This window comes from Syngnathoides biaculeatus, chromosome 13 (assembly GCF_019802595.1).
Source record: "Syngnathoides biaculeatus isolate LvHL_M chromosome 13, ASM1980259v1, whole genome shotgun sequence".
NCBI lineage: Eukaryota > Metazoa > Chordata > Actinopteri > Syngnathiformes > Syngnathidae > Syngnathoides > Syngnathoides biaculeatus.
Window position 1 is genome coordinate 16,687,954 of NC_084652.1, and position 12,267 is coordinate 16,700,220.

At 38.2% G+C, this 12,267-nt stretch overlaps 1 protein-coding gene across 1 annotated transcript in view; it reads right to left on the reverse strand.

The window, feature by feature from the left end:
* The window catches only part of LOC133511229 (integrin beta-1-like), a 28,203-nt gene extending 16,865 nt beyond the window's left edge, over positions 1-11,338 (reverse strand). Inside the window, exons 1-3 of the mRNA XM_061839961.1 lie at positions 10,916-11,338; positions 767-833; positions 442-527 (exon numbers count right to left, since the gene is read on the reverse strand). Of these exons, the coding sequence (XP_061695945.1) occupies positions 442-527; positions 767-833 (153 nt within the window). The 5' untranslated portion in view covers positions 10,916-11,338. The remainder of the gene's footprint in view (positions 1-441; positions 528-766; positions 834-10,915) is intronic.
* Between the last annotated feature and the right edge of the window lie 929 nt (positions 11,339-12,267).

Sequence of the window (12,267 nt, forward strand, 5' to 3'; positions counted from 1 at the left end):
TGCAAAACATGACCCCTGTCCCAGCGTTTTTGGAACGTGTTGCAGCCGTAAAATTCAAAGTGAACTGATTATTTGCTAAAAACAGCGAATGAGATTGAACAGGAAATATCTTGTCTTTGTAAAGTATTCAATAAAGTATAGGTTGAACATGCATTGCAAATCACTGTGTTCTGTTTTTTTTGTTTTTTAACACATCATCCCAACTTGTTGGAAATAGGGTTTATATGATACATGTCTGTATTACACTGTACACAGCTGGCCAAGGCGTGCACAACAGAAGGAGCAGCACAATGTTATTCATTTCAGTAGGGAAGGATGATTTGAGATACAAATGTTTGGAGTTAAGATGGTGGTCAATGAATGAATTAAATGTGTCTCAAGGCATATTTTCATGCTGACACATTAGGGTCCTGACCCAATTCTATCAATCAAACAACTGACCTCATCCGTGCACCATCCACATGACTCGGCCACTTGGATACACTGACCGCATGACTGAGCGTTGGCTTTGATGCATACACTTCCCTCTGAAAGTAACGAGAAAAAAAAATATGTAAGAAGCAGCTGTGATTAACGTTGGAGAAAGCATTTGTGTTCATAAATATTCCACTCTCATGTAAAGTTTTACAATAATACGCTCCTATGACAGCTTTAAAATGATGAATTTGGCCAAACAGTTAATCAGAGTTTATTATTCTGTATGTTGTATGCCATCAAGGGGATGTTGCAGTGACAATTTGTTTCCGGAGTACCCTTTGACTCTTACCTTGTTGCGCTTGGCTGAAGCTCAACAGTGCTAACAAGGCTGCAAGCACAATTAGCCGCAGATCCATCTGGAGACAAAAGCATAAACATCAATTAATTCTATTAAATTTGAAAGTTTCACATGCATATATGAATACATGTATTGGGAGACATTCCACTAAAAGGGAGAAATACAACAAGAAAATGTTTCGTTTAGACAAAAGTACTGCGACATCTACAGGATATCAGCTTCAAGTATTAGAATTGTAAGACCAATACCATATATACAGTGGTGCTTTAAGATACAATTTAAATTTGTTTTGTGATTACGCTCTTAACTCAAAACACCCAGATCTCAAGTCATCTTTCCTTATTGAAACGAATGTAAATGTCATGAATTCAATCCCCATCTCCCCCCAAAAAACTTTGTGATGGAGTTTTTCCAATGAGAAATGCTTCACTATAATACTTATTAGATAAAACATAACATTTTTAATTGAATGTTAAAGAATTAAAGCGTTTGTAGCTCATAATTAATTCCAATTCCTTCACGTGTGTGCGACTTGGCCGAGGTATAATACAGTTACGAAGACAAGAACAAAGAGTTCCACAACTAATGTACATGACTCAAACTGCTATAATATTTGCCAGTTTTCAAAGAGGATTGTATTTTTATTTCATCATAGTGTTCAAATATCTGCTGAACTCAACTTTATGGATAAAGCACATTATAATAACCACAGCAAGAAAAAGTGCTGTACATGAACAAGAATCAAATTTAATAAATAAAAATACTTTAAGAAAAATAAAACAAAAAAACAAACAGGTAGTGAGTCTTCAGCAGAGTTAAACACCAAAGAATAAAGATGAGTTTTAAGTAGACTTTACACTAATTTTATCAGCCTGATCGGATTGAGTGATGAGTGCCATTATTTTGCTGATCGGCCTATAATAATTTTCAATCTGATCAATGACAGTGATCAGTTCTGAGAAAGACATTTACTCTGCATTGCAGTCATGCGCAGTATGTCTGAATCCAAATGGAAAAAAAACGAGTTGGTGGCCACCAGTGCTCGGACGTTGATGTAAGTCTTGAAGTATGTTCACATAGTTTGAATACGATACCCCTCGCAAGCCATCAACAAAATGTTACGTAGCCTCGCAAGCTAGTGCTAACGCTCGTGGTGGTGCGTAAACCTTCTTCCGTTCTGTTGAACAAATGATATTCCAACCTTTTTGAAGCCAAGACACATACTATACAATTGAAAAATCTCACAGCACACTAAAACAAATGTCACAAAAAGTAGACATTAATTGCTGTATGTACTTACTGTCATCTAATGGAAGAATATTAATTTGTTCTGTCTTTCATGATGCCTCAGAGGCATAAATACATTAAAAAAAAAGATACTTTTATTGTAAATGTGTATTTTCTGAACAATTAAATACACAAGTATGTACAGTAGATGTACAGGTTATTTTAACAGACATTCCTCCAGCTTCTGATCAGAGATTTTTTGTTTTTTGTTTTTTTTAATACGATTGCATAGGTTAGGTCACAAAGAACAGACTTTGTCAAAAGTTACAGACAGGTGGGTGGGTTAAAAATTCTAGCACCTTAAAACGCCACCATATAGATGCTATTCGTTAGTCTGTTTGTGGTGTTTTGCATTGTTTATTATGATGAAGCTAAACAGACAGAGATTGGTGGTTGTTTTAAATACACTATATGCCACTCTTGCTCTCTTAGTTTGACAGTAAACTTCAATGGGAGAGGCAAAAAACAGATTGAAGCCTACTTTTTGAGAATTTTCACAAGCTGCCATTCTGCTACTTGTAAAGTGACAAGAGTTCAGTAGCCATGTTTTTCTCAAATTTCCAAACCAAACATATAACAACCAGACAACATAAATTCCTAGGTTTGATCACTTATCTCAAGGCAACACTGCATGAGAGCAATTAAAGGAGTGGTAATACATTCTCACTGTCCTATTTTAGGAAAGGTAAGGCAACATGTCAAAATATGGAGGACGCACTATCTTGGAGTATGTTGGCATCAGCTGGTTGCTCGTTGGCAACACCATGGTGATGATCCATAACAAAAGCAATATGAGGTCAGAACTAAATCATAATTTGTAGCTTCATCCTTGTATTGGTAGAAACAAAAACAGGAAAACAATAAACAGAAAAAAAAGTCAGCTTGTCCAACATCCATATATGGTCAGACTGAATCTCAGCCAACCCAGTGACACACAAACAAAATGTTCTTCCCTTTGGACGGCTAGGCTAACAGCTCTGAGCTAAAACAGGCAACAGAAGGGGGAATGTTGGTAGACGGCATACTCAATGTTAAATTCACACCTGATACGTACACCCACATACATACACACACACACACACACACACACACACACACACACACACAAATATGGGTGATATAGATCGTATGCGAACCTGCTGTTAAAAAACACATCCTGTTACCTCATGTCATGCACTCAGCTTTTCACACTTATCTCATATCCACAGTACTTTATCAGCAAAAATGAGAAACTATTTAATTTGTCGTCAACATTAGGTCAGTTTTATTTACTAATCAACTGTTTACTGCCCTTAACATATTTATCATCTGCATTTTTCAATGAGTAGGCATGGGAGAGGTATCACGCATCTTATCGCTGAAGTCAAATTAATCAATTAATTCATTTTCTGTACCGCTTATCCTCACGAGTTTCATGACCGTGCTGGAGCCTCTCCCTGGTTACCAGTCAACCGCAGAGCACATACTGTATAAACAAACAGCCATTACCACTCACATTCACACAAATGGGCTATTTTGACTCTTCAATTAATGTGGGAGGAAACCGGAGTACCCAGAGAAAACCCAGGAAGACACGGAGAACATGGAAATCCCACAAGGGGGAGGCGGCGAGCAGCTTTTAAATTTTTGGGTGAGGAATCCAAAACTGATGTTTTTTTTTTTACCAATCACGTCAGGTTTTTCAACAAAGTGAGAGCATAAAACGAACTACAACTCACAATGGCATGTCCACTCACAAGATCTTTTGGTGAAAAAATTTTTTTTCATTAAGTAGGTTTGGTCAGAGTACAATATTCTGTGGGTCATGAAAGACAAAATGCTCTAAATGTAAGATTAAAAAAAAAAATCCGCTTTATTTTGAAGCAATGATATAAAAAAATATAGGTCTGATTAAAACTTGAAAGTACATTTTAGGATTGTTTAATTTGTGTTTTAAAAAAAAATCAAAGTACAAACTTAAGTAAACCAAGGCTAATTGATGTAGCTCTTGGAGCGTTGCTAGACCCATAAATACTTGGTAAGTTTGCTGGGACAATAAAAAAAAATACACGCAATTGATTTAAGTGAAAAAAGGCAAATTACTTCGAAATTTGAAGAAATTAAGGACTAAAACTGTATAATACTCAGTACTACCATAAAAAAAATTAGTGACTGTAGTGTATTTTTTTTTTAGAGAATGGATTCAGTAGGACATTTTCCAACCCTTTCCTGGTCAAAATAAGTAATTTCCAGACAGACATTTTGAGCTTGAGATAGTAGAGGGGGTATAAAAATGAGTGAGGGAGTTGGACCAAGTAAAAAGACAAAACAAAAAGAAGCTTTCAAGAAGTCCAGTTATAAGATGATTTGACCAAACAACTTTGGAAGGACATCGCAGACTGGGAGTGCTTCTCACTGCAGCTGAGACTACAAATGTGAGTGACACACCACAGTTGTGCAATTTTATTCAGAATGTGGGTTCTGATATACAGTAATCGCAAATGACGAACTGTTAACAGTCCTGCCAATGAAAGAACACACGGGTGGAGAGGACATATTCAGTCTTTTAAAAAGTCAGACTTTTTTAGAAAGTCGCTCATGCCAGGCTTTTTGAAAATGTATGACTTACAACTACTGAATTACATGAGGTCATGTAAGAGGAGTTCGAGCAGACAAAGTGAATAATTGAGCTTTGAGTTTTTATGCTAAGGTGTCTTTGTCGGCCACTTCCTTTTTGGATTACTGAGTAACCATCTTTGATAATATCTGAGACTTACCTACATGACTAACATTTGTACTTTATCTTACTTCAATTAAAAATAGTTACATTTACAAAACAAATGTGTCTCAAGTTTAATAATCTACTAAAGCTTAGAGAATGTTCAACAGCACACCCTGCTAACTATTTGTTTAAGTTTAAGCACGTTTTGATAAACATTTGACAAGAAACTAGTGTAACAATGTGACTATTTTAGCAACCTACATCCTGTTATGTGTTGTTGATGTATAGCTTCCTCTTCTGGTTGGAAAAAAAAAAAACACAGATGAAGATTTTGATCATTCATAAGGGGGCTGAGTCATTGTCTGATAACCATTTGTCCACCCATCCCCCTTGTTTCTTTGCCAGCTGGTCAGACCGAGAGAGCACCACCACCTGCTGCTCCACCTAGACCACATTCAGTCCATTAAGACTCCCATCTTCTCTGGTTGACTCCACAATCCGAACCACACCCACGACCAGCCACAATTCCTCATTCCATAGTACAAGTAGGAGCATCTTTGGTTGTGTCAGGACAGGTTGCAGAGCATGCAGCATGAAGAGGGGGGAGGTAACTACCGGTAAATTAAAAAAATTGACGGAAAAACATTTTTGAAGGTTCATGAAAATACCTTAACATAATACCCAATCAAATTGGTCATACTGGGGTTAGCACGTGGCTATATCCCACATTATTCCCACATAAGCACAAAAAAAGTACCTAAAATTCGTACTGTTAGTACCAGTGTCAATCCCCCGGTATTGGTTCAAATGTGGAAGTTACTCATCCATAGCTGTAATTGTTCACATGGTAACAACAACAACTGTGTGTGTGTGTTTCTTTCAGCTTGTCCCTTTCGGGGTCGCCACAGCGTGTCATCTCAGATGAACGCACATATGTTTGGCACAATTTTTACGCCGGATGCCCTTCCTGACGCAACCCTTCTCAGGGAGTGGCCCCAGTGGGATATGAACCCACAACCCCTGGTTTTCCAAACCAGTGCTCTAACCACTGAGCTAAACGACTACGGTTTCAAAAGTAGCCATTTTGAGTTGCATCTTGAAAGGTTTGCATTTATGCTCTCCAAATCAAAACCCCCCAGTAAACTTGGTGCCAAAAACAAAATTTTTGTTCTTAAAATTTGTATTAACTTCTAAAAGCTTGGATGGTTTTTGTTGGACTAAACTTTTCCATGTGGTGGCAACACACCTTTCAAACTGCAGACAAGATGGTGTTGTTTCAGACTGTTAATAGACTTCAAAAGCTAAAGGGAGGAAAAAAAAAAAAATAAAACAAAAAGGGGTAACAATGGTACAGTTAACCTACAACCCAAAGTCAAACCTAAGATTCAGCGTCTACTTTCAGGTTGTTGCCGTTCCGTTATTGGTGGCGATAAACATTTCAAGATGTTGGTAATCAAAGAAAAGTAAAACACACTCATGCTACAAATAATGCTAACCGTAAGGTAGCAAAGAAGTTTAAGTTGGGATTTGTGTCATGATCTGTGCGAAAAAAAAATTGCCTTCTTAAGCAACAAGTATGTTCTGAATCAAGAGTCTCTAATTTTGTAAGAAATTCATATAGACGTGACATAACTGGTAGAGAGCAGGTAATACCTTATGAAGACTTACAACAACCAACAAGACTTGAAATGGAAAACCTCAAAAACCAGTGGGGCAACTTGAAATTGGGGGAAAGTTAGGTTTAATTGGCAGAGTGAATGAATGGTTAGCATGTCGGCCTAATTACAAAAACATACAATACCTATTCGCTTTGATGAATAAATTGCCCGTAGGTATAAGTATGAAAGACTGCTTACATTATTGCATATGTTGGGCCTCCACAATATTGAAAAACATGTGATATAGGTGTTGAATATTGTGATATTTAACTATGTCCATAAAGAAATACTTAATACATTTTCTCATGTGCCAAAACAAGCTGACTAAATGCATTCTCCCATATTTCAGAGGTGATACACATTTCAGGTTTGTTTGATTCTCTATATTGTAAGCCTATGGGTCCACTCTAGCCAATATGACACCACAATCTAGGGCGGTGAAGTCACAACTAATTGATCAAACTGATAAATGTCATACTCACCCAACAAAGCGAACAATACGTGATGCGTATACATTTACTGCACATCACAGGAACACATATTGCACATGCCATTATCGCGAGATAATTTTGTCCCAATAAATTGTGCAGTCCGACGACATGCCCTGTGATTGGATGCCGAACAGTATAGAATGTACTAAGCTCCTGCCTAAAGTCACTTTCGAGAGGCTCCAGCTCACCTGCGACGTGAATGAGGATAAGTGCTATAGAAAATGGATATATGGCACATTTATGGACTATTTAAACTGGTGACTTGAAGTCAGTAGGCACAGGAAGCACATGGTCAAAATAGTGTTACAAATGGCTGATCTACCCAGGCTGCATGGCTATCTTGTAACTGAACAAAATGATGAAGCTTTCTAAGTCACATGGAGGACATGCCAGATCTCCTCACAGGGATGAGATCATACATTCCAACTTAACAACATCCACATTACTGGTGCCGTCCTAGAAAAATGAACAAGTTTCTCTTCTCTGGAGTTCATTGTGTCACTTTGACCTTGATGCCAAGTTCCATAACACTCAACATGAACAAAAAGCATGCATAAGCGTGAGTCCGTTTCAGTGATATCATTTTTTAGAAATCTGCTTACACGAACCTAAATCATGTTCAATCACTAATTAAATCCATGCAAACCAAAATCACTCCTCTACTTCACTGTTAATTAAAACAGTAAGATGTGTTGCCTGCCTCTAACATCCACTTTAAAATGTGTGCTCACACCGACTCACAGACGAGACAAAAAGCATTTGTCAAAAACCTGTAGTTACGTCATCTGCCCGAACTGCTTTTCGAAGGGCTCAAAAGCCATGAGTGATGCAACGAAAAAAACAATGAGCTAAGTGTAATGGGCAGACATCAATCGGTACACTATTTACCTTCTTGACTAGCCACTTCCTTCTGCACCAGAGCAGTACAGAGATCAACATTTTAGAAAATAGCCTTAACAAAAGTGTTACATGCAGACAAAACAATAACAAAATAGAAGTACAAAGACAGTTTAGAAGTGTGTAACACAAGCTAACTAGCCAAACAACGTATACTTACCAAACTCGAACAAATGTTATTTCCACCGAATGCTCCAGGAAGGCAGTGTGGTGTCTGTGTACTTATCCGAAAGTAGCAGTATTAATAACCCCTGACGTACTTACTTCGCCGGGCCCCAGTCACTTCACTTACTTCTGAGATGTTCTCTTTAAAAAAAGAGCTTCAGTCTCAGAAGGGGCGTCAGAAAAATCTGAAAATCTCTTGTTCATCTGCAATAGCAGGTGGAATAGCGTGTTTTCTATGGCGACTGTCCCCGTGTGACATCTACAAATGACATCACAGGCACTATGACCGCCACTGGGATGTCGAGTGAGTAACTTCGCACATTGATAAAAACGCTCTCTGCTCACATTTTCAGACTCATATTATCAAAGTGATTAATATTATATATAGTTTTGATAACAATACCTATTTTAAAATGTGTATTTTGGTGTCAGTTGCACTTTAAGGGGACAATGCTTCACTGCTCGTGCAATATGAGGAACAGGCAGTGTTGTGTGATACTTCTCATACATTTCAAGCTTTGAATGGGGTTAAGAAATTTCTTACGCTCTTTTCAAAATTTAAATTGGTTTCTAATGCGTAAAAATAACCTACAACATGGGATAGACCAACAATATTGTGTTGTTCATAATATGACTTTATAATTTGTCAAGATACAATTAATTTTGGATGTATTTTATCAAGCAATTAATTACAAATACAGTTGAAGTTTCAATTAATTGAAATAATTTCACATCTAAAATGTATATTCTTTTTTTATTAAATGATTGAACCATCCATTTATCGTCATCTCCTTCCGTCTTATCCTATGAGGGCTTGCCACACGACGTTAACCTTTTTGATTTATTGTCAACAATAAAAATGGAAATATTAGTAAATGTTTCAATTGTCTTTTTATTTTATTAATTTATAAACAAGTTTAAATTACAATTAGTCATTAAACTAATTTGCATACTTTTTAAAAATTTGTGACCATCCTCCCCGCCCCCCCTTATAAATCAAACATGGCCATTGATGACAAATTAACCCATTTGCATATTTGGAAACCTGACCGACTGCTGCTATAACTTTGGGGATTTAACTGTATTGTTTCGTGAGTTCTCAAGAACATGTCATCATCCATGATTCAGAAAGGACAAGGCAGAGGGGTGTGTGTGTGTGTGTGTCTGTGTATGTGCGTGCGTGCATGCGGCGGCCTTAGTTTGCACAACACCGAATGACACTGGACTTTTCTACACCGTCGCTGGAAAAAATGTCTAAAGCGTAGCTCAGGAAGTGACACACACACAGCCGCAGGATACAATTCCTTCACGGGAATTCAGGCACGCAGGCCCGACAAGTCCAGACGTATCCGAAAAGACGACATCTGCAGTCCCATCAGGCCAGGCATTCTGGTTAACCATCAGAGTGCGAGCCAAGACCTCCATGTGGACCAGTGAATGTTGGACTTGACACACACAATAAAACAGAACCAGAACCACATAGCGGTCTCCTGGGATACTTTGAAAGCACGCTGCATTGCAAGCATGTCAGATAACAGGTCGTAAAATAGACAAAGCGAAAATGTATAGATAAACTACAAGCTACTAAGTCAAAATGGAGGCAGCCAGTTTAATTGTTAAAAACTATTCAATCAGTCTAATCTTGAAATCTGTATTTACACATCACAAAGGGAAACAATTATTCATTCATTTATTTATTTTCCATACCGGTTATCATCACTAGGGTTGCAGACATGCTGGTCAAAATCCTTAAAACTAACCACAAATGTACACTTGTAATTACAGTTACATTAAGACCCGTAACGAGACAAGCCGGAAGAAACTTTTTATCAGTATTTCTATTTTGCTAGGTTTGTACTCGTTTTGTTTTTCAATAAAGAGTATGTTCAACAATCATTAATAATCTTTGTGCATGTTCTGATGTAGCGGTAATGTATATCTCAGTACAGGCCACAAGACACGCTTGGTCTGGTCCTTGGAATTGTCAGAACAGAATCCCTCAACAAACTAAAATAAAGCCGCAATAACGGCAGAACATTTCATTAACACTGCTCGAGAGCAACCCTGTGGACATGTCCCACACCAAGGGACGCAGGTTGGTTCGCCGGCACCCAGAGGCGCCCTTACAACTGTCCACCGGGGTGTGTGGCTGCAGGGACAAAATGCCACCCCCACCACCAACGTCCCACACAGACTGCCAACGCTCCCACCCCGGGAGAACAGGAAGCACCCCACAACCGCAGGGCCCGCAATGCAACCACCGCCAGCCCAGCCCGAGGATGGAAAAATGTCCAATGTTTAAATTTTCTTCTTCTAATATTGGAGCATAATTGGGACTCACTACTGCTCCCCGAGGTCGAAAGTGGTATTGAAAAAAAACGAAACAGACCAGTTCATCAACATTACAAATATTAATATTTCTAGAGTTGAGAATGTATATATAATACAGTACCAGAAAATACTATTTACTTGTATCTTTCACAGACACTTTAATGCAAGATTCGCATTAAAACACATGAGGAACTTTACGTCATTAACCTGATCAAAAACCGATATAAAGAGCAAATGAGGTAAAAATGAAATGTCAAATTAGTTAAGGATACGAAGGTTTTAGAGGTAGGAAACCTGTTGTTTTGGAAATGATCACATTCGGTGAACAAATAAGTGCCGTTTGCTTGCCTCAGTGGCCTACTTTTTGTTCAAACTTTTACACATTCTTTTGGGGGAATAGATTGGGCAACACATACACACAAAGAAAGCACTTATCACTCAAAAAAATGCATGCGTGTGGTAATAAAAAAAAACCTTATCATTCGAACGTTAATCAACGCTCATGGGTAATCGCCCGAAGACACACATTCTTTTGTCGTCTAGTTGAAACACGGTGAACTTTTAAGGTAAATAAAACGTGTCAAATGCATTTATTAAAAGTAATACTCACCTCGTAGATAGTTCCAGTAGAGTTTAAAAAAATAAAACTTAGTAGTCCAACAGAAAGGCTTATTTTATCCCACAAAAGAAGCCCAATGAACGAGCAAGTAGTGAGGCAACAGCTCGCTGGGTAAAGAAAGAAAAAAAACGTCACCAGGCTTCGCTTGCTTTTTTCAGTCAGGCAACTTTTCCACAGCTTTGGGGTACTTTTTGTCTTGTTTTGGCACTAATAATTAGTCCTCGTAGGTCACGAAAGTCAAGCGAACAGGAGGCTTCATCGGTTAATCGGACACTGCACCTCCGTTTCCTTGGCTGACTTTTCATGAGATGCCCCACGCACCACTCGAACTCAACTAAACAAACGAACCTCTTTCTTATTCGGGGGCAGTTACCATTGACACACCCCACCCACCCACCAGGAAAAAAAACGACGGCACTGAGCGGCCGAATGAACAAGCACACCTGAGGTAGCGAGTGCTGTTAGCCGCCCACTATTTCAATACGTCAGAGCGGCCGCCATATTGCTGCAGGCACCGCAGCCCTGTTGTATTTGAGGCACTGATTGAAAAAGACAAAATACGGGACAGTGCATACACATCGAGCTGTATGTCGATTGGTTGAGGCCAGTCGGCCGCCATCTTGGTACTCCCAAAACGTCTGGCGGACATGGTTTACAAGTTGGATTATGGTGGGGGTTTTCTCAAAGTTTGGCATGTAGAATTAAAATGTTATCATTTCTGGTATCATGAAGGATTTTTAATTTGATTTGATAAGCGAAAAAAGGCTAAGCGCAAAGGAAAGACACATAACACCGTGACTACCAAGAAACCTTGCATATTACCTTGGGCACGATTTCCGTGATATGTTAACTTTTCCCAAAATACGCTGTGAAGTTCTATCATCATAACATAGCAAAAAAAAAAAAAAAATGAGCATTTTTTGTCATAAAAACATTAAATTTTAAGTCAATCAGTTAGATATATTTTTGGAAATAAGGAGTCGCAATGGGAAAATACATGCTAAACGCATTGTTCATTTGTTGTCTCTGTGATGTCCTATTTCAGACAGAAAATTCAAACTTGTATTCTCGCATTTGAAAGTCAAATTCAAAAAGTTCACAGAAAATGTGGTTTCTTGCTTATCCACTGATGAAGTTTGGGAAAATATTTAAATTGGTTTTTCACGAAAACCCGTCGGCCTATAAAGGTGAAGCAGAGAGTGAACAGTGAACAACAACTGTAAACAAAACTCTGTTCAAGTGAATTAAGATCATCAGAATATTAAATAAAAACCCCTTTACAAACGAACTTTAACAGTGTCAAAGTAAACCCTTTTACGTTACCTGTGGAATGTTTTCTCACA